This window comes from Alosa sapidissima, chromosome 24 (genome assembly GCF_018492685.1).
Source record: "Alosa sapidissima isolate fAloSap1 chromosome 24, fAloSap1.pri, whole genome shotgun sequence".
Taxonomy (NCBI): domain Eukaryota; kingdom Metazoa; phylum Chordata; class Actinopteri; order Clupeiformes; family Clupeidae; genus Alosa; species Alosa sapidissima.
The window spans coordinates 17,554,228-17,577,332 of NC_055980.1; the positions used below are offsets into that span (position 1 = coordinate 17,554,228).

Genomic DNA, 23,105 nt, shown 5'->3' on the forward strand with positions numbered 1-23,105 from the left:
GGAAGCCACCACAAGACCAACAAAAAGAACACCAAATTCACGAATCAGCCTTTCAAGATGCAGTCCATGTCTGGACTGAAGGATGCCAGAAAAAGTATTTTAAGTATAGGTTAATGATTGTAAAAACACAGAATGGAACACAATGAAAGGGAAGGTGCTCATGCTTGTAGCGATGTGAACGATGCTTGTAGCATTAAGATGACAATTGCAATCATTCTTCACTTCAAAAGAATTTAAATAGTTTTGCTAGAAAGATTTGCTAAGTATGTTTTATAGAAACCTAAAGTCCATAATAAAATTTGCACAATAACTTGTCAGTGTCATTTTATAAAGTTTGTGCCCACTCCAGAAAAGTGCAACACTGCCCTCTTTCTGTCTGTGACTTTGGATGAATTTGGATTTTTTTAGTCTGGCCATTACATTTCAGGAAGATTACAGTATATTCTAGCTTTCCCTTTAAATTCTTGTTGTGTGATTGCTTACTGCTGTCTTCTGTAGGACTTTTGAAGCTGATAAAAATGCTGATCAAAATGAAATAAAAGTGCTTTTTTGACCGACGTGTGCATCAAAAGTGATTTTGATTCATTTAATTTATTTATTGTTTTTCATTCCGATAGACACAAACATTTTTTTTTAATGTGGCCATACATGGCCTAGTTCTTGAGAAATCATTCAATTTGATAAATTGTGAGGGGATTTGAGTGTTCAAGCAGGTGGTTAGCAAATCCACTAAGGTTTAGTATTACATGCATTTGATTTCATGATAGAATATAATCTTATGTTTGAGAAATTATACAGTTAAACGTTTTACAGTTAGAAGTAAACATACTGGAACTTGGAAAAGACAAAAAACGATTTGCTAATACATTTTAGTAGTGCAAGCCTTATCACATTTTGTGTTTTTACACACCTGACAATGATTTGACATTCTGAACTTTCTTTCTCATCTCAGTCATCACTGTAATACATAGAGATAGATTTTATTGTACTGTAATTGAGAAGAAATAATAAAGGTCCGCACACTGATTGAAGCTTCCAAACGTGGATTTATTTAGCATGGCGTTTCGGACATGTTGTCCCTCATCAAAAGTGCAATGAGCAACTGTAATTACCATTGATATAATGCCTGATTTGTGATTAAATAAAGTATGTGAGGTGGCTCTAAACGTTAACACTGAACTCTGATGCCCAGGTACACTGTAACCAAATGCCTTCCCTGCTCCACTCCATACAAAAAATGCGTAGTTGTATCAGGCAGAGTAATTGGTAAACAGCAGCGGTCGCATTTCCCTGGAACCATCTGTCAGTCATTTACCAGTGTCATTTCTTAGATTCCCAGCAGGTCCTGTTATCTAACTGGATGAGTCATCTATAATGTCTTTTTGTCCTCTTCTGTTATTACTTAATGACTGTTGGTGGTCACTTCTGGTAAAAAGACGTGAAAACAATATCTAAGTCTTAGAACAGCATCTTTTCCATGCTGCATTTTGCTGTGATCATCGAACAACCTTGTTGACCCTCACCTCTGATTGGTGCACTAAGGAGTTTCTGATATCACTGCACGACAAGGCAACACTACGGAAAGCCAACTGCGTTTTAGAAGACTACCTATGTCCTGCACACAGGTTTTGAATGGTGACCAGATAGATAGATAGATAGATAGATAGATAGATAGATACTTTATTAATCCCCAAGAGGAAATTCAAGGACTGTACAGACCAGACAGAACTGTGCAGAGCAGGAGGGTGAAGGTGCGGAGGAGGGGGATGAAGAAACAGAACAGACCCTCCATGCGCAAGGCGAACATGTAGCACTGACCGCTACCGCTTACGGTGCCTCTTCAACCACCTGAGAGAGGGAAAAAGAAAAGTGGTCAAAGTCGGCATGAAACACACAACAACTCACAAACACACTTGCCGTACTCTACAGCGTTTACTTGTCCTTCATATCACACTTCATGAAATTGAAGTCCAGGACAGCGACTGGTTCTGGCCCACCACAGACCTCAGCTGACCACCTCCTTGGATCTGCTGCAGTTTGCCTGATGCCTCCGAGATGGTTAGTCAGGATGCCATCACCTGCTTCAGCGAGCCCACTGTCACCTGAACAAAGCTGGCAACATGTGAGGATCCAACCTATACTGCTATGAGGGAATGTGTCTGAGCATTCAACCTCCTGAACTATTGAAAATGACTTTATTTACATTTTCTTACGTTAGCCCAGGGGTTCATCTATGTTAATTGAATCTTAATCCTTAGTGTAATGTCAATACTTTGACTAGATAGATACCTATTGTGTATTCCCATGAGAAGTTTTTTTTTTTTAACTAACAATGCCTCAGAGCGATGAACAGCTGTTATCAACAATGTTAAGTTTGGTCATTCTTGGGGGGAGCTGTGGCCTACTGGTTAGTGCTTTGGAAGGAGGGTTGCCGGTTCGAACCCCGACCAGTAGGAACGGCTGAAGTGCCCTTGAGCAAGGCACATAACCCCACGCTGCTCCCCGAGCACCGCTGTAGCAGGCAGCTCACTGCGTCGCGATTAATATGTGCTTCATCTCACTGTGTGTTCACTGTGTGCTGGGTGTGTTTCACTATTTCACATATTAAATGCAGAGACTAAATTTCCGGATCAAAAGAGTACTTATTCTTTTAATGGCACTGACACGTTGTGTGAAATACCACTGTTTTCAATAAACCGACAGTCTTGTACCAAGTCTGCCAAATGCCTGCTGGTTGAACATGTTGGTAGCCTAACTGATTACATTAACTCAATTATACCACAATTTAGCCATCACAATTTACGCAATACAATAAATAAATGGTCCAGCTCTGGATCACTGAATATTTCTCAGGCTTATATTGCTCTTCAATGTTTTGGCCATGTGCAATCGTATTCTGTTTTTTTTTCTAATCCATTGATTATTCTACACATGCATTAAAAGTGATTGTGATTTTCAAAATTAAGTCAATAACTAATTTATATGATCATCAATATGATCATGTGATAATCCCTGTCAGACACCAAACAGGACGAGGACCACAATTGCGTCACGTTCACAAGTTTATTTAAGGGTTGGGGGTTTCAGGGGTTCCGGGGGGGGTACAGGAGTTCCAAGAGTCTGCGTGTGTGTGTTCCCCCAGTAGCCGAACAGCGAAGGCAGGAGCTGGATGATCCGGGAAGTCCTGGGGGAAACACACACACAACAGCAATTGAAACGAAGCAGCAGTACAGTCAAGGACTAGGCGGTATTCGTAGAAGAGGGACGGAAGGCAGGTCAAGATTACCGGGGCTGGAGAACATAGAAGTAGTCGAGCGGGTCCGGGATCACAGGCAAAGAGTCAGAGGCGTTTTCAATAAACAGGCAGGTAACTGGTGCTGGTTGCAGACGATCTGACAAGTGTGGACTGAAAAGCAAGGCTTTATATAGAGGGCATGATGAGTGGTGAATGCAGTGCAGCTGGTAGGTAACGAGGGTGAGGCAGAGCAGAGCAGGAACAGGTGGAGGTCATCAGGCTTCAATCAGCACGTGTTACCAGGCAGAGAGAGAGCTCATGACAGAACCCCCCCCCTAAGGGACGGCCCCAGAAGTCCCCAAGAGTGACACCACGTCGGGAGGGCGGAGGGGAGCCGGTGGAGGGCTAGAATTCCTCCGAGCGGTCCGAGTGAACATCCTCATCCTCGGAGGGAGCTGGAGGGTCGTGGACAGAAGACGGGACAGGTACCGAGACAGGGTCAGGCACATGACAGGAAGCCGGGCGGGCAGGACGGTTAGGGACCCCTCTGGGGCGGCCCCTACGGATTGCAGGTTGATCAGGATGCAGACGGTGGAAGTCGGCGATGAGTGTCCGGTCCACAATCCGACTGGCTGGCACCCAGGTTCTCTCCTCAGGTCCATAGCCCTCCCAGTCGACGAGATACTGGAGGCCCCTACCTCGCCGTCTGGACCGAAGCAGGCGTCGAACGGTGTACACCAGCCCACCGTCAACGAGGCGAGGAGGAGGAGGAGGAAGCGGCACGGGGACCAGCGGGCTTTCATGCGTCGGCTTGACTTTCGAAACATGGAAAGTAGGGTGCACCCTCATGGAGGTTGGCAACTGGAGCCGGACTGCGGTTGGGCTGATGACCCTCTGGATAGGGAACGGGCCGAGGAATCGAGGTGCCAGTTTACGCGATTCCACCCGCAGTGGGAGATCCTTGGCTGACAGCCACACCTTCTGGCCAACACGGTAGGCGGGTGCCGGCGATCTTCGGCGGTTAGCCCCAGTGGCATAGCTGACAGCTGACTTGAGTAGCGTGGCACGAGCTTGTGACCAGGTACGACGGCAACGGCGGGCATAGGCGAGGGCAGACGGGCAGGACACATCTCCTTCCTGGCTGGGGAACAGGGGGGGCTGGTAGCCATACACACACTGGAAAGGTGACATACCAGTGGCAGAGCAGGTGAGGGAGTTGTGAGCATACTCTATCCACATCAGTTGTTGTGCCCAAGCCTGGGGTTTGCGAGAAACCATGCACCGCAGCGCCTTCTCCAGCTCCTGGTTTGCCCGCTCGGATTGACCATTGGACTGGGGGTGGAACCCAGAGGTGAGACTCACTGTGGCCCCTAGAAGACGGCAGAACTCCTTCCAGAATGTAGAGGTAAATTGCGGGCCTCGGTCAGAGACAACATCCCTGGGCAGCCCGTGTAGACGGAAGACATGATCAAGAACAGCCTGGGCAGTCTCTCTGGCAGATGGCAGTTTAGGGAGGGGAATGAAGTGTGCCATCTTGCTAAACCGGTCAACCACAGTGAGAATGACAGTCATCCCACCTGATGGTGGGAGGCCAGTTACAAAGTCCAAGGAGACGTGGGACCAGGGTCGTGTGGGCACAGGCAAGGGCTGGAGTAAACCAGCGGGGGGCCGAGTGGAGGACTTGTTCTGATTGCAGGTGGGGCAGGCACGGACGAATTCTCGGACATCCCTTCTCAAAGACGACCACCAAAAGCGCTGGGCAAGGAGATGGCAGGTGCGGGCGGAGCCCGGGTGGCAGGCAAGGCGGGAGTTGTGTCCCCACTGTATGACCCGGGACCTCAAATTATCTGGGACGAAGAGACGACCGTCTGGGCATGCACTGGGACTGGGATGGTCACGGAGGGCCTCTTGAATTTCCTCCTCGATATCCCAGGTCAGGGCAGCTACGACGCAGGGATCGGGCAGAATTGATGCAGGTTCCTGGGAAGGGGCGTCATCCTTATGAAACTGACGGGAGAGAGCGTCCGGCTTGGTGTTCCGAGAACCTGGGCGGTATGACAGGGTGAAGTTGAATCTGGTGAAAAACAAGGCCCAGCGGGACTGTCTGGGGTTAAGACGTTTGGCATTGCGGATGTATTCGAGGTTTTTGTGATCGGTCCAGACCAGGAACGGAACTGTGGACCCCTTCAGCCAGTGACGCCACTCCTCCAGGGCAAGCTTGACAGCCAACAGCTCACGGTTTCCAACATCATAATTGCGCTCTGCAGGTGAAAGCCGGCGAGAGAAAAATGCACAGGGGTGCAACTTGTTGTCCTCCTCTGCCCGTTGAGAGAGTATGGCCCCGACTCCCACGTCTGAGGCATCCACCTCGACAACGAACTGCCGGTCTGAATCCGGCATCTGGAGGATGGGGGCAGTGGTGAACCGGGCCTTGAGGGTATGAAAGGCTGTGTTGGCCTCTGGGGTCCAGGAAAAGGGGTGTTTGATGCTGGTCAGAGCTGTGAGGGGAGCGGCGACGGAGCTGTAGTTCCGGATGAATTTCCGGTAGAAATTGGCAAAACCGAGGAATTGCTGCAGCTTCTTCCTATTCCCCGGAACTGGCCAGGAGGTAACTGCCGAGACCTTTGCGGGGTCCATCTGGATATTGCCTTCAGCGACGATGTATCCCAGGAATGACACAGTCTGAGCATGGAACTCGCATTTCTCCGCCTTGACATAGAGAGAGTTCTCCAGGAGCCGTCGAAGAACCAGCTGGACATGACGGGTGTGTTCGGACAGAGTTCTGGAGAAAATTAAGATGTCGTCCAGGTACACGAAGACGAATTTATTCAGCATGTCCCGCAGCACATCATTCACCAGCGCCTGGAATACCGCTGGGGCGTTGGTGAGGCCAAATGGCATTACCAGGTACTCATAATGGCCGGTGTGGGTGTTGAATGCTGTCTTCCACTCGTCACCCTCCCTTACTCGCACTAGGTGGTAAGCATTTCTAAGGTCCAGTTTGGTGAAAATAGTGGATCCCTGGAGCAATTCAAAAGCAGAGGTGAGTAAAGGCAGAGGGTACCGGTTCTTCACTGTGACATCATTCAGACCTCGATAATCAATGCAGGGGCGAAGAGAACCATCTTTCTTTCCCACAAAGAAGAACCCGGCACCAGCAGGAGAGGAAGACGGGCGGATGAGTCCAGCTGCCAGGGAGTCCCTGATGTAATCCTCCATAGTTTTTCTTTCAGGAGGGGATAGTGAGTAGAGGTGACCTTTGGGTGGAGCAGTCCCAGGGAGGAGATCAATGGCACAGTCGTACGGACGGTGTGGGGGCAGAGATGTGGCTTTGGTCTTGTTGAACACCTCTCGGAGGCCATGGTAACATTCAGGGACATTAGAAATGTCGTGGGCAATGCTGGGGGGTACTGAGCCGGGGGGCAGCGAGGCAGCACGCAAACAGGTCAGGTGGCAGGCATTTCCCCACTCTTTCACAGTTCCGGAGGCCCAATCGAGGTGAGGATTGTGGAGACGGAGCCAAGGGTAGCCCAGGATTAGGGGTTGGCCTGGAGAGCTGAGCAGGTGGAAGCGGATGGTCTCTCGGTGGTTTCCTGACACCATCATTGATATGGGGGCTGTGATGCTGGTAACTGTGCCAATTGCGTGACCGTCCAGGGCCCGGGCTGGAACAGGAGTGGACAAGCGATGGCTTTCCAAGCCCAGCTGACGAGCAAGTCCTGTGTCAATAATGTTTGCTTCTGCGCCAGAGTCCACCAGGGCTGCCAGGGTGTGGGTGGAATCAGACAGGTGAAGACAGACTTGGATGAGGGGTTTACGGCTGATGGAGGGCTGAATGTTCATTGAGCTCATCCGGATTCCTCCTACATCTGGTGAGCTCCGGCTTTTGCTGGACAGGTGGCGACTCGATGACCATCACCACCACAGTACAGGCACAAGTTGGAGGTGATGCGTCGCTGGCGCTCTGCAGGGGTTAGGGAGGTGCGGCCGATCTCCATCGGTTCAGACTGGTCCGGCTGGCTAGATGGTGTGGCAGGTGCGGACAGAAGGGCAGTTGGGACACTCCGTGTGCTGGTGGATGGACTCTGGCGCCCTCTCTCATGACGGCGGGCCTGGATCCTGCGGTCGATGCGGACAGCCAGAGCAATGGCTTCATCAAGAGTGGGGGGTTGATCATGGGAAACCAGCTCGTCCTTTATGTAGTCCGCCAGGCTGTGGAGGAAAGCATCCACCAATGCTTCCATGTTCCAGGAGCTCCGACTTGCCACGGTTCGAAAGTCGATGGAGTAATCCGCAACAGTCCTTCTGCCTTGGCGAATACTCATCAGGATCCGAGATGCCTCGGCTATTGTGGATTCCAAATCGAATACCTTTAGCATCTCCTCTGCGAATAGGTTGAAGGTTGCACATGCTGGGGTCTGGCGCTCGAACTCCGCCGTTCCCCAGAGTCGAGCTCGGCCCGTCAGGTGAGTGATCACGTAACCGACCCTCGCCCCTTCAGTGGCAAAAGTCCTGGGTTGCAGGGTAAACTGGACACGGCAGCTCGTCAGGAACGCCCGTACCTGGGTTGGGTCGCCGCTGAACCGCTCTGGATTGCCGATCCTGGGTTCTGGGGCTCCGGCAGCCACGGTAGCAGTGGACTGGGCAGGAGACTCGGGTGCTGGGCCGGTGAGCAGGCTGGCTGGGGCTGGGCCGGTGGGAGCAGGCAGAGGAGAAAGGTTGGTGAGAAGTTGAATGATCATTGCAAGTTGTTGCTGTTGCTGCTGGAACTGCTGACGCTGGCTCAAGCCGGCTTGAAGTAGGGAGGCAATGTCAGCAGTGTTGCGGTTTACCTCTCTCTCTGTCTCTTCCAGGCGTTGCATGGCGGTGGGTGGTTCTGGTTCGTCGGTTTCCATGCTGGTTCGACCGTGCGCTGGGTCCATGTTTGGTCAGATCGTACTGTCAGACACCAAACAGGACGAGGACCACAATTGCGTCACGTTCACAAGTTTATTTAAGGGTTGGGGGTTTCAGGGGTTCCGGGGGGGGTACAGGAGTTCCAAGAGTCTGCGTGTGTGTGTTCCCCCAGTAGCCGAACAGCGAAGGCAGGAGCTGGATGATCCGGGAAGTCCTGGGGGAAACACACACACAACAGCAATTGAAACGAAGCAGCAGTACAGTCAAGGACTAGGCGGTATTCGTAGAAGAGGGACGGAAGGCAGGTCAAGATTACCGGGGCTGGAGAACATAGAAGTAGTCGAGCGGGTCCGGGATCACAGGCAAAGAGTCAGAGGCGTTTTCAATAAACAGGCAGGTAACTGGTGCTGGTTGCAGACGATCTGACAAGTGTGGACTGAAAAGCAAGGCTTTATATAGAGGGCATGATGAGTGGTGAATGCAGTGCAGCTGGTAGGTAACGAGGGTGAGGCAGAGCAGAGCAGGAACAGGTGGAGGTCATCAGGCTTCAATCAGCACGTGTTACCAGGCAGAGAGAGAGCTCATGACAATCCCCATGTGAACTTCCCACATAGGTACACAAATACACAGACAGGCATTACTTTAACACCTATATATTCCTAATATCAAAATATTAGATGGAAGTGTTAAATGGGCTATAGGCATTTGGATATAATATGCAAAATATGGCCTATAATTTCACAATTTCTGCATCTAATACATTCTAATTTGAAAACAGACACATTTGGACTAGCCTTGGCCAGTAGTTTTTAACCAGTAACTATAGATTCTACTAAACCCCTTCTACTGCACTTTTTACCCCCCCCCCCCCCCCCCCCATAAATGCACAAATAGGCTGACACCAGACTTCCAGTAACTATATGCATGTGACAATAAACTTCCTTGTATCCTTGTATAAATCAGGGTGCCTTGGTATTCTGGTTTGGCATTAAAAAGGTTTAGAAACTCCTTGTTAGTAATGGCCCTAGGCCCTATCACCCAAGAGGGAGAATAAAAACACTGTGAACACACATTTCCAAGCTTTTTAAATGGGCCCTTGTCAAAAAATCCAATAGGATTCCAATAGAAACAGTCCTATAGAGTTTTTTTGGTAATATTTCAACCCAAGTAGCCTAACTATGTCCAAACAACATAAACTAGCAAGAAACAACGAGATGAGATACATGTTGTATTTGTCAACAACAGGTAGAATAACCATGGTTGGTGTGTGGTAAATTTTCATGAAGCTGTCATGTGTGGTCAGGCAGCAGCCAAGTGATATAAAGTTCATGAAGAGTTCATGTGTGGCCAGGTGGCCAGGCAGAGGCCAGGCAGAGGCTGGAGCAGGATGTCATTCACGTGCGCAAACACGATACAGGCCTACTGGGGATTATTTAATATTTTTTGTGGCATCTCAGTGAGCTCATCCACCTATATGATTTATTGAATATACATTAATTGGTTGAAAAAGGGTCTGCCGTTTACATAGGGGGCAGACACCGCAGGGTTGGCCATAAGTAAAAAAGGAGGTGTTTACTTAAGCTTCAGAATCAGTGGCGCAAAAAGTGGGTATGCGCTTTATGCGGCGCATATGGCGCAGCTCCATGGGGGCGCCAAAGCGATGGTAAAAAATAAATAAATAATATATTTGGTATTTTCTATATGTAGCTACTGCTGTCCGTTTCTGAATCATTTCAACATTTTCTCAATGTTTTATAACATTTTAGAGGACTAACAGGCTAGAGGCGCCCTATCATAAGATTCCATCATAGAATTTTGACATAGAAGAGGGAGTGGGGGCGCCGTGAGCGCTGGGCAAGCAGATAGGCCTACGAGTTGCCGTCTATGGAAAAAGATGGATACAGCAAAAAAAGCTGTTGGCGGCTAAAAATAGAAAAAGAAAGAGGGAAAGGAGATGGCATGTCAAGGGATGCAACAGCAGTTAAATAAGTGGTCGGTGAAAGGCAACAGGTAGGATTTAAAGTGATGACGTCTGTACTTGGAGGCTTGCAAATATGAATGTTAACTAACTAGCGTTTGTTAAGCATAATGCCGATTGAAATATAGCCTATTCCAATCAGATAGCTAGGTGGCTACCATGCTCATACTGCACTTTTAACGGCCAACTGCAAACAGAAATGTCATGCTAGCAGGAACTCATTACATGTTTCCATATCCTAATAATGAAGGCTCCTTGTAATAACTTAATATTGTGTTGTCAATGTGGTGCAAACAAACAAGGCTAGAGTGCCTATCAGACTTATCCATTGTGAGCAATAGCTGGCAAAAGGACGTTATGAGAACCGTTTAGACTCTCTTAAAGTGGCAATGCACCATTTATCAATACTTATCAAGAATAACATCAAGTTAAACATCAAATTGTCAGCATTTCTTTAAAAACATATTCAATAGACACTAATGCACAGTAATAGTGTAAATTTTGTTTTGCTTTAGTTGTTTGTGGGGGGGGGGGGGGGGATATTGTTGTTGCATACCCCTCAAAAAATGGGTAGCTGCGCCCCTGTTCAGAATGCTAAATTAAAGTTAAGAGTCGGTGCTTTTTTCCACGACAGGTGCACACAGAAGTGAATTAGGAGGACTACAGCTGGTCCTAAACCCTGATGCATTTACTCTTATAGTCTACTAATCAAATCCATGAAGGTTTGACCTCATGTTGTTGATTTGTTATGGAATACAGATTTTAGATTAGGCCTTTTTTTTTAAAATTAAATTACTGGTCCCCATTCTGGGTCTGTCGATCAAATTTACATAGGCTAGGCTAAGTAGGCTTTAGAATATGGAGTTCAGACTGAAGTTTACCCTATTCAATCACAAACATAAGAGGGACAGAATACGATCTGGTAATTTTCCACTATTGGCAAACTAATACATTAACAACCCCGATTCCCCGCCCTCCCCCATGGCACCCAAGTACATGGCACCAGGACAGCGGAAAGCTAGTCACTCAAACGCAACAGTTTCGGTTTCATTTCACCAAACACCAGAAACTGAATGGCTGGCAATTTTGTGCAAGTAATTTTGTGGAGTAGAAGGTTTAGGATACAGTACCTGTCCTTCGAATGTAGGCTAACCAACACAACGGAGATACAACGTTTACCGAACTGAATTTCCAGGATGAAGTGAGTATACATAGACCTACTTTAGAGTGAAGTTAAAAGCAGTGTTTTAATCAATGTTTACAACAGGGGTGGAATGGTAGGCTACGTGTAGGCTATTCGCACTGCGATTTATCATTCATTAAAAAGTTCGTGCGCTCCAGCCTTACAGCGTTCCATCCCGTGCGCTGACAAGGCCTAGGCTAGTATTTCCCCTGCCCATTACAGTCCCACGAGTCGACTGTGACTTGTCAGCTGCAATCACTGTTGAACTAATGGGATGTTGTTCAGTTTTTGAATTCTGTTGTGGCCTTTTTGTTTGACATCAGTCATCATACGAATATGACCTATATGGCAGAGTGTATGTTAGCGGTTAAGGCTACATTTAACTGTAAAATGTTATAGATGAAAATGTTCCTTATTACCAGTATAATGATTTTACCAAAGCTCAGTTGCCAGTTGGCAAAAGTGTACTTGGCTGTTCTTGCTAAGTCCCTCCTTGGTTCTGTCAACTCTGACATCACCCTTTCAAAACAATTATTAGGCCTGGCTAGAAGCACTATAGCCAAAATGGCACATTTTCTTTGCACAGTGAGTGACACAGTGACATTTAAACAAACATGCAACAAAAGCAAATCTTTCCTTCAAATAACATAAGTTGTGGTCAAATTAGTGTGTGCTTTGAATCAATCAGTACACAACGGAGAATGAAATACATGTTTGAATAATGAGGTTCAGCTGTAGTTTTTGCCATGCCTGTGTCATTTCTTGATTTCTTTTCATATCTATTAGGCTAAAAAAAAAACAAGCATATCAGAGCATGATGTAAGATGACGATGACCTACAGTATAGCACCTGTACTTGTCAGCTTGTGTACTGCCTTGTTCACCAAATAGCCGATATAGTTTTTCTTTGTGCATTTGGCCTCTTTGATCCCAAATCGTAACACAGAACAGAGATGGTATCTCTTATGGATAATGAATGAACCATTGTGCAAAGGAGCTTCACACAGTGACTTTAGAAGTTCATAATTGTGCAAGTAATATCTGTCAGAGTCTGCAGTCTTTCTATGAGAACCATATTTGAAAATGTCTGAAAACAATGAAAAAGTGTTAACACAAATTTATGAGCGATAACTTCTGCTGTGCTAAGAAGGCAACGATGAAGATCAGGTGGATTTCAGTTTCACAAAGTGCATTTGTGGAAATCGGAAAAAAAAAATTAGAGCACTAGAGAATGTCCTAGTTACATCTGGAGAGACTATTGGACAGATGGGGCAAGCTGTAATTAGCACAGTAAATTACAGTTTTTCTTAAATTTTCACATTTTTTACACTTTTTTCAAAACATACAGCTCTACATAGCTCTCATAGAAAGACTATTCAACTGTGTTGTACAAATGGTAAACATATTCACATCAGATATTGTTTGCATAATTATTGATATGAAATGTCTCTGTGTGAAACTCCTTTGCAAGACTCTTCAATCAACAATCACTCTTTGTCTAAAAAAGATGCCATCTCTGCATAGATCAAAGGCGAGAGGCACAGGTAGAGTAATGATGAAAGTTGCATTGGATATTTGGATGAAGAAGGCAGTACAGAAGTTGACTAGTCCCATTACTTACTGTAGGCCTTACATGTCAATGACATCTTGGTAGGAAATAATACAATTAATGCTTATTTGCCTTTTTTCACATATTATATTATACATTATACATAACTATGTAAATTATCAACAAATAGCACAGTCATTGCAACAATTGAGATTGAACCTCCCAATATTGATAACTAAATTTTAAATTGTGTTTTACATAATGATTGATTGAATGCACACACTGATTTGACCACAAAGGAAATGTACTTGTTTCATTTTTAACGTTTAATGTTTTGTAAGCATTAGAGACATTTGCAAACAAAATGTGTCCTTTTGGCCAGAGCGCTTCTGTGTGATCATTGTTTGGAAAATGTGGTTTAAGAGTTGACTGCTGTTTGTTTTTGCGTATTCGAGATTATTTCTCCACTGTTGTCTGTTTGATGGTCAATCATGCATTCTCTTCATAAATTACTAGTAGTTCAGTAGAGCATTTTGAATAAATTAAAGTGATGCTAAGCGATTTTTAATCACAAATGCAACTTTTTGTAATATTCAGCAAATATCTCCTCACTAATGTCTAGTTGTTTTGGGCAACCTGTTCGTTGTCATAGACCTAGTCATCATCTGCAGCCACAGTGAGCATTGACAGATCAAAGCGAAAAACAATGGTTCTGTGTCATCATTGTGGGGCTACTGTACATGGCCAACAAGTATCATTTACCCCGGTTTTTCAGTGTCCCGGGAATCAATGACACAAAATTACTGAAGAAAAAAAATTCGCTGAAGAAAAAAAACTCTGACTAAACCTATATGAATGCTGCTTCGCTGCGCGGCGTTCATAAATAACACGATCATTTCATGTAATAACGTGATACATATCTTGATAAAACGTGAAAAAGATATTGTTATGACAAGAAACTTTTCCCGTAATTACGTGATACTGAGCCTTTTTTTTAGTGTGGCAGCAAAACGCTTCTGTAAAAAATAGTCATCGTTGCCGCAAAAACGCAATTGGTGGACACAGGCCCTGACTCTCTGTCCAATATTATCCTACTTTGTAATCCAGACCAAGTACTCACCTGTGGCTTATTTATAGTGCTCAAGCTGCTTTGCAGAACTCACACAAATACATACAGTTTTGCTAGAAGTGTACTATGAAATTGCAAACTGGGTATAAACCAGTCAGTTGTGTTTGCAGATTTGCAAAAAGATATGCTATAAAAAATATATAAACTCAGTGTCAAGCAGTGAATGGCAATAAGTTTGGCAAACGTGGTGAATGAATTGGCTACAAGTGTCAACATTTTCAGAAATTGTGCTTCACTGTTCACTGTTAGTTTTTTAAGCATTCAGTAAAACCTGTAATAATGAAAATCTATTTTTGTATGGGCAAAGATAAAGATCAGGTGCATCTGTTTCACTAAGTGCATCTTTGGAAATCAATAAAAAACTTAAGTAGCCTACACTAGGCTACCCCAGCTACCAAATGGACACTACTGTAGGTATTGCACAATAAATGTATTAAAAAATTAAAAAATACAGTTTTCTTCAATTGCTAAGATGCATTTAATGAAACTGGGATCCAATTTGTCTTCATCTTCACCTCCTTAGAACAGCAGAAGTCATCTGTAGCCATTGTGTTAACACTATCATTGGCTTCACACATTTTTTACACTTTTTTTCAAAGCATTTAACATACAGTATAGCTATCATAGAAATACTCTATTGGATTAACTGTGTTGAACAAATGGTAAAAATCTACTCACAGTTATCAGATATTGTTTGTGTAATGTCTGTGTGAAACACCTTTGCACAATTATTCAATCAACAACCACTCTCTGTGTTGCTATTTGCATTATTGTGCTACAAGAATCACTGTTAGTTTTTAAGCATTCAGTAAAAACTGTAAAACTCTACATCTATGTTTGTATTGGACAGCCATCTTATCTCTCACCATCTCCTCATCCAGTGGCACACCTCTGTGAAACATGGGATAACCACCTCGGTCTTTCACAAACACTGTGAAGGAATTTCATATTTGCTAATGATACAGATTTCTGCCAGCTAGGACACATATTTTAATAAATGCTTACACGTTCATGTCCTATCTGTTTTCAGTCATTCTGACATAGCACTGAAAACTAAGCATGCAGACAAAGTAATCCAAAAATAAATGCTATTGATTGCAGTTCAAAGCTGAAGTCTATGATCGTGTTATTACACAGAGCTGGTGTCTTATCTCGTTTCAGTCCTTCTGATGACATACCTTTGGAAACCAAGCTACAGCAGCTGGAGTGTCACTTCACCTGGGATCTGACCAAAGAAAGTGCAGACCTGTCAGATCTTCAGACCAGGCTGGAGGACCAAATAGAGCTGGATGTAGGCAAGAAAGCTGGGGCAATCCGATCATATTGTTTTTTGGCCTATGTCAGGTACCTACAAGGTTTCCCAGATGATGCCCTCACAAACCTGGTCAAATCAGAAGAGTTTACAAGGGAATACCAATGTGATGATCGTGAGCGATTTCTCATTGTCACCTATGGCAACCTTGCCTGGTTACACCATCACCTAGGATCATACTCGGAGTGTGAGAGTTACTTGGAAAAGCTGGTGAGCATAAAAGAGAAGTTCCCCACTGGGTCCCCGACTGTGCTTCACCCAGAAGTCTATGGTCAGAAGGCCTGGACCTACCTCAAGTTCGCTCACAAGTACTATGAGCGGGCAAAGCAATGTTTCGAAAAAGCCTTGGAGCAGGAGCCAGATGAGAGTGAGTGGAACGCTGGCTATGGCATCGCTCTATACCGCACAGAAAACAACAAGTCAACTTTAGAAGACTCGCTGGCGGTAAAGCAACTCAGACGAGCCATCGCGATAAGCCCAGAAGATGCTGTTCTAATGGTGTTGCTAGGCCTGAGACTGAAGGTGTTCAAAAAGCACGATGAGGCTGAGAGGCTGATTGAGGAGGCTCTTGAGATGGATTCTCGCAACCCCCATGTGATTCGCTATGTCGGGAAATACTTCCGCCAAGGTGGCTCTGTAGACCGGTCCATTGCACTGCTAAAGAGGGCTGTGGACCGTACCCCTAATTCAGGCTTCCTTCACCATCAGCTAGCTCTGTGCTACAAGAAGAAGAAAACAGATCTGTTCTGTAAAGGAGGTGCCAGGGGCAAAGGTCATGAGGTCAAACAGCTTATCGGACAGTGCATCCATCACCTGCAAGTGGCCACAACACTGAAGTCTAACTTCATACTAGCCATGGCTGATCTTGCTCTGCACTACGGTCAGAATAAAGAAATTCCCCGGGCCGAAAAGATGTTTCAGGACACCTTTAAAGCAGCAAAGGAGAAACACGACAATGTGCAGGTAGTACACCTGTACTATGGTGAGTTCCAGCAGTACCAGAACAAATCCGAAACACTAGCTGCCAAGCACTACAAGGAGTGTTTGACACTTGGGCTGGATACAGTTGAGGGGAGGGAGAGTGCCCGTTCCCTGAAGAAGATGGCTGAGAAACGTCTGGCCAGAGACCCCAGAGATGGAGAAGCCTTTGGAATTCTGGGATTCGTCCACATGGCAAAGGGAGAGAAGTGCCGGGCATTGGAGTGCTATGAGAAAGCTCTACTGTTTGATTTTAACAATGATGAGTATCTCAGTGCACTGTGTGAGCTTCGTTTGTCTTTGCAGTAACTCTTTTTCATGGACATCTCACCACTGCTATGCTGAACGGATGTGAATGGATCTGGTTTGGCAGTGAAGTATAGGATAATATAATATAGTGATATCTCAAAGTCAGGTGGTGTCTGGCACTCGCACTCCACTACATGTCACTCATTCACCATGGATTGGAACACACACCTGCACCCCTAACAATCTAGAGACTGTTACTGCAGTAAAAAACATGCAAGATGCCTAAGATCATTGTTAACTAGATGTACCGCATAGCGGTACAAAATATGACCGCCGCTCAGTCCTGTACATCCATTCCGCGAAAATAAATCACACTTCAATTTGTCTCCATCTTTTACTCCATCCCCCACTCTTGAAACTTTTGTGTATGCTTGTTTGGCATGCCTGAGTGTGTGTGTGCAGCTGCACAGAAAGTAGCCTACTGGTGCTGAAAAGGTGAATAGATTGTAGAATAGCCAAAGAAGATGTAGCATTGTTATAAAACCTTTAAAATCTCTAAACAATCACAAGTAGGGCAGGTCATCACAGTTCATCCATTGCAACTGGATTGATGAAAGGTCACTTACACCTGTAGGCTACATTGTATTTGGGAAAAGCAAAAGGTATCAGCATAATGTTATTTATTTATTTATTTTTTATGTATTTATAAACAAAAACATCTCTGTCAGTTCCATGCCGTTTTCAACAGCTATCAAAAACAAAGGTCATTTTTGGATGGATGGATTTTTTGTGAATGTTTCTTCTTCTACATAAGATTTTAGTCATCTTTAGTTCATGTAATACTTTATTGTCAATGCACAAATTAAGTAACAGCAGTCTGAAACGTTATTGTTAATGCACAAATTAAGTAACAGTAGTCTGAAATGAAATGCTGTTTTACATCTAACCAGTGGTGCAAATAACTGACATGTCCAAATGGGCCTTGATGAAATGCGTCGCTAGACTGTTCATACACATTTTAACGGGCCAAAGTTGAAGAGCTTTTGTCCGTTATTGTTCGTGCAAATATAGGCTGATTCATGTTCCCTTGCATTGTGTAACTGAGGTCCATGGCTAGTCTGGCTTTCATCAGACCAAGCTCAATCTTTTAAGAAATCAAAAAATAAATAGCGGGCAGATCAGGCTGGGTTCACCCAGCCTAGTCCATAGGCACCCGATATTGTTTAATTTTCAGATTGAGATATACACGTTCTGGCTATTCTAAATGCAAAAATGCATTAGGGAGTTATGACAAAACTGTAACTAACAAACTAGATCCTAATAGAAAGCTGTTAGCTTCCCTAAGCTACAGGTAGGATTATAGGCCTATTTACAACATAAATTGTCAATAGGCTATGCTGGCGACACAAATAAAATCTCCTTTGGAAACCAATGGCTTACGACTTTAGCGGACTTAAGTGGACTTAAAATGCCATATCGTGGCGAAAAGTTGTAATAACATTCACGCAGCTCCATGAGTCAAGGAAAGCGAGAATGAAGTAGCCACTTCTAAATGGGACCCACTACACAGTAGCTTAAGGCGTGTTGCTAAAGCAGCCATAATGAAATGAAGGTGTCATTGTTTGGATACTTCACACACACGTGCTTTTTAATTTCACAGACTACAACTACCAAGCTGGAATCAAAGCACATCGATTCCCCTCTCACACCCTGCACGCACTTAAAACAAAATAAACAGGCGTCTCAGTCTCACGCATGCATAGGCAAAACTGTATCAGACCGGTGTAACATTGGTAAATCTTCCATTGCACAGAATGATTTTGTAGCACGTGCAATAAATGACAGTCGAAAGATACAAACAGTGCTGCTATCAATTTGCTTGGTATAACCGCATTTATAGTTTTCTACAAATGCAATCAATCAAATGGGCCTCCATCACTCAACCAACGCTAACGGTAACATTACCTAGGTCCTTATTGATATTACAAGATTAACGTACCTGCAGTAAAAACCAAGCATGTCCGATAAACATCCTCACTTCATCCTCACTTACACTTCATGTGAACATCGTCCTGTCCTTATTAGATGTTCGCTGCGGTAAATTACAGTCCTTGTAGGAAGTGTCCATTGTTTTTCCAACCCACTTTTAACTTCCAACAAAATTACGTCTCACTGCAACGATGCGCCATCTAGTGGACAAACGACTACTTATCGCCAATACTGAAAATGCAGCCATGATGATGATGAATATTTTGGCTTTCTTTTGATCCTACTGAATTTGCAATTATGTATCGGCCGTTCTAATACCGATAGTATGTGGGTGCCTGTGTGTGTGCATGTTTATATGTGTGCACCGCCATTTACAGGCCAATGAGTGTACAGTCACTAAATGTACACATAACCTAATTTTTTTAGCCCCCCCCATGGATGAAATTCTACGAAACTTGGCATACTCCCAGAGAATGCCAGGTCAATCATACACATAAAATTGTATGTAAAAATGGTGCAGTTCTGAACATCTTAACTGAAGATAGGGGCGATTAAAGCAGAATAATATTGCATTTTCATTTTTTACCGGGGGGGGGGGGGGGGGGGCAAATCACAAATGAGTGATTATGAGCCAGGTTGATGTGGGCCCTTGAGACCAACATACCATAAAAGATTCACAGAGAACTGTGTCTGCCCTACCCTCCTTTCTGGGGGGCCAGTCCAGCGGGGGGGCTGCAGATCAAAACGAAAAATGACGGTTCCATGCTATCCATGTGGGGGTACATGCCCACCAAGTTTTGTGTACCCCGGTCTTTCAGTGTCCCGGGAATCCTTGTTGGTGTACGTCACTAAATGTACACATATATTATTTTATTGTAAGGCCCCCCATGAACGAAAGTACACAAAACTTGGCATGCATTCAGAGGGTGTCATAATGATCCTACACTTTTAATTTCGTGCAGTTTTGACCTTGTCAGCCAGAGATGTTTCTAATTTTTTGCTTTTTAATTTTTAACTAGGTGGCGAGAAAACTGACATGCTTCAGATTATACACCATTACTGTGGCGAATTTCACCATTACCAAAACAAATCTGAGACACAGGCTGTCCACCACTACACAGAGTGTATGAGACTTGGGCAAGACACACATTATGGGAAGCAGAGTGCCTACCAGCTGAAGAAGATGGCATCAAAACGCCTCATTAGGGATCCCAGTGATGGAGAGGCTCTTGGGATCTTGGGATTCATCCATAAGATAGATAGATAGATAGATAGATACTTTATTGATCCCCGAGGGGAAATTCAGGTTTTATTTATTTAATTAATTTATTTTTTTAGATAGATAGATAAATAGATACATTTTAAGGCAAAGGGGAAGAAAAGTGAGGCCATTGAGTACTACGCGAAAGCCCTGGAATTTGATTAAAACAACGAGGAGTATCTCAATGCCCTTTCTGAACTTGAACAGTTGTCTTTGCAGTAATTCTGCTTTCATGTCACATTAAGAAGAAAGGCTGAATGAATGGATACACATACATGATATTTCTCTCAACACTTAAAGTGTTTTCTCTACAAATGCACTTATTCACTTTCAAAACATTTTTTTTTGTTTTCCTTAATGGCCAGGTTCTTGAGGAATTGTTCAATTTGATACATTCTTAAACAACAAACTACAGTTTTGTGTGACGGAGGGGATTTGTGTCTAAGCAGGTGGTCAGCAGCACAGGTGTACTCTCACCTTTCCTCTATTGGTGTTTTACTGCAGACTAGATACAGGGAACTGGCGAACCACTTTGTGGTATATGGGCAAATCCACTAACGTTTGGTATTGCATTTGGTTTCAAGAAAGATGACTGTGCATAATCTTATTCTTCAGAAATTATAGAGTTAAAAGTTGTACAGTTAAAAGTTAAGATTACCAGAACTTGGGAAAGACTTGCTATTACATTTTAGGCATGACTGTATTTTATGTCCTTTCAACCAGGCCTATTACTGTAATACATATAAGGTAGAGCAAGCCCACATTTTGTGTCTTTACATAACTAACAATAATTTGACATTCTGAACTTTTTTTCTCATCTTATTCATTACTGTAACAGATAGAGATGTATTTTATTGCACTGTAATTGCCATTTATATAATGCCTGATTTGTGATTAAATAAAGTACCTGAGGTCGCTCTAACACTATACTGTGATGCCTTGGTACATTGTAACCAAACGCCTTCCCTGATCCACTCAATGAAAATGCTTAGTTGTATCAGGCAGAGTAATTGGTCAACAGTAGCAGTGGCACTTCCCTGGTAAATCCACTGGAAAGAAACCATCTGTCAGTCATTTACTAATGTCATTTTGTAGATAACCGGCATGTCCTGTTATCTAACTGGATGAGTCATAATGTCTTTTTGTCCCTCTTGTATTATTACTTATTGACTGTTAGTGGTCAAATCTGGTAAAAAGAGGTGAAAACAATATCTTAGGCCTAGAACATCTCAGGTGAAAACACTATCTTAGGACTAGAACATCTTGTCCATGCTGCATTTTGCTGCTCCAGTGATCATCGAACAACCTGGTTGACCCTTATCTCTGATTGGTGCGCTAAGGAGTCTCTGATATCACTGCACGACAAGGCAACATTACAGAAAGCCAACTGCATTTTAGAAGACCCTACCTACAGTAGGTCCTACACAGCTTTTGAATGGCTGGCCTCTGGCAGGCGTCTTCACTGTCCTTAGGCTAGGACTAATAGCTTTACTTAGCTATTCACCTTCAGAACTTCAATATGCTCCCAGTCCCATCCTCCTCCCTTTCCTGAGACTAATTCCCAACACTTGCTTTACACCCGTGTGCCCTGTTCTTTCTTATTGTCCTGTCTTACACGTAGTGTCATGTCTTATGTCACCGTGCCTGTGATTCTCTGTGCATAGTAAGGTAAGGTAAGGTGCTCTGTGTGCTGAAGTGAGGCAGAAAGACAGTGGTAAAAGTGGCTAGTGGACAGCTAGTATCCAAACATAGAGGGGGTGAAGAAGCAGACAGACTATGCAGAGAAGTCTATCTCTCCTCTTCCCTTAAGTGAGGCATTGAACAGTTCAATGGCCCTGGGGACAAATGACTTTCTCAGTCTGTCAGTTGTGCAAGGCAGTGAGCGAAGTCTCCAGCTGATCAGGCTCTGCTGCTTAACAATAGTGCTGTGGAGTGGGTGACACTCATTGTCCAAGATGTTGATCATTTTGTTCAGGGTCCTTTTGTCAGATATTGAAGTGATGCACTCCAGTTCAGCTCCCACTACAGAGCCAGCTTTCCTTACCAGCCTGTCAATTCGCCCCGCATCCTTCTTCCTTGTGCTTCCTCCCCAACATACTACTGCATAGAAGAGGACGCTGGCCACAACAGACTGGTAGAACATCCTGAGGAGCTTACTGCACACATTGAAGGACCGCAGCCTCCTTAGGAAGTACAGCCTGCTCTGCCCTTTCTTGTAGAGTGCTTCAGTGTTGGCTGACCAGTCCAGTTTATTGTCCAGGTGGAGACCCAGATACTTGTAGGTGCTCACCACCTCCACATTGACCCCATCAATGTGGACTGGTAGCAGAGTGGGCTTAGACCTGCGGAAATCCACCACCTTCTCCTTGGTCTTTGAAGTGTTGAGTTGAAGATGATTGAGTTTGCACCATTGCACAAAGTCCTCCACCAGGCTCCTGTATTCCTCCTCCTGCCCGTTCCTGATACACCCCACAATTGCAGTATCATCAGAAAACTTCTGCATGTGGCATGACTCGGTGTTGTAGCAGAAGTCAGATGTGTACAGGGTGAACAGGACGGGAGAGAGCACAGTTCCCTTTGGCGCTCCGGTGCTGCTGATCACAGTGTCAGAGAGACAGTTCTTCAGTCTGACGAACTGTGGTCGCTCGGTCAGGTAATCTGTAATCCAGGTTACCAGGTGAGCGTCCACACCCATCTGCAAGAGCTTGTCTCCCAATCTGAGGGGCTGGATGGTGTTAAAAGCACTTGAGAAATCAAAGAACATGATTCTCACAGCACTTTTCCCCTTGTCTAGGTGGGAATGTGTCCTGTGTAGAAGATAAGTGATGGCATCGTCCACGCCCACTTTCTCCTGGTATGCAAACTGTAACGGGTCTAGTGCATGGCGTACCTGGGGTCTGAGCATACCTAAGACCAATTGCTCCATTGTCTTCATCACATGTGATGTAAAAGCAACAGGTCTGTAGTCATTAAGCTCACTAGGGTGTGGCTTCTTAGGGACAGGGGTAAGACATGATGTCTTCCACAGTGTTGGAACTTGTCCAAGGCGTAGGCTCAAATTGAAGATGTGCTTCAGTGGCTCCCCCGGTTCAGCAGCACAGGCCTTGAGTAGCCTTGGACACAGTCTGTCAGGCCCCGCTGCTTTATTGCTGCGCAATTTCTTTAGTTGGACTGTCACTTGATCTGTTGTAATGGTGAGGGGTGGAGGGGGAGGGGGAGGGATGCATCTGGGATCTGTGTGTCTGATGGCTGTTGACTGAGGTCGTTGTCACCTCATTGTTCGGGATCGCCATGTGGGGGAGGGGTGCAAAATCCAGTGATGGTGGGGGTACGATAGCCTGTGATGA

At 44.8% G+C, this 23,105-nt stretch overlaps 2 protein-coding genes and 1 long non-coding RNA gene across 3 annotated transcripts in view; 2 read left to right on the plus strand and 1 right to left on the minus strand.

Moving 5' to 3' along the window:
- Nucleotides 1–20,685, plus strand: part of LOC121700567 — a 33,248-nt gene extending 12,563 nt beyond the window's left edge. Inside the window, exon 8 of the mRNA XM_042083625.1 lies at nucleotides 19,534–20,685. Coding sequence (XP_041939559.1) covers nucleotides 19,534–19,764 — 231 coding nt within the window. The 3' untranslated portion in view covers nucleotides 19,765–20,685. The remainder of the gene's footprint in view (nucleotides 1–19,533) is intronic.
- LOC121700568 lies at nucleotides 1,169–16,775 on the minus strand. The gene is made up of 3 exons (XR_006027256.1): nucleotides 16,689–16,775; nucleotides 13,957–13,960; nucleotides 1,169–1,179 (listed from the first exon to the last, which is right to left on the minus strand). It is a non-coding gene; the product is annotated as an uncharacterized LOC121700568 (long non-coding RNA).
- LOC121700565 (interferon-induced protein with tetratricopeptide repeats 5-like) lies at nucleotides 11,157–16,736 on the plus strand. The gene is made up of 2 exons (XM_042083624.1): nucleotides 11,157–11,310; nucleotides 15,131–16,736. Exons 1-2 carry the CDS (start codon nucleotides 11,306–11,308, stop codon nucleotides 16,566–16,568), a joined length of 1,443 nt encoding a protein of 480 aa, XP_041939558.1. The 5' UTR covers nucleotides 11,157–11,305; the 3' UTR covers nucleotides 16,569–16,736.
- Nucleotides 20,686–23,105: the final 2,420 nt, after the last annotated feature.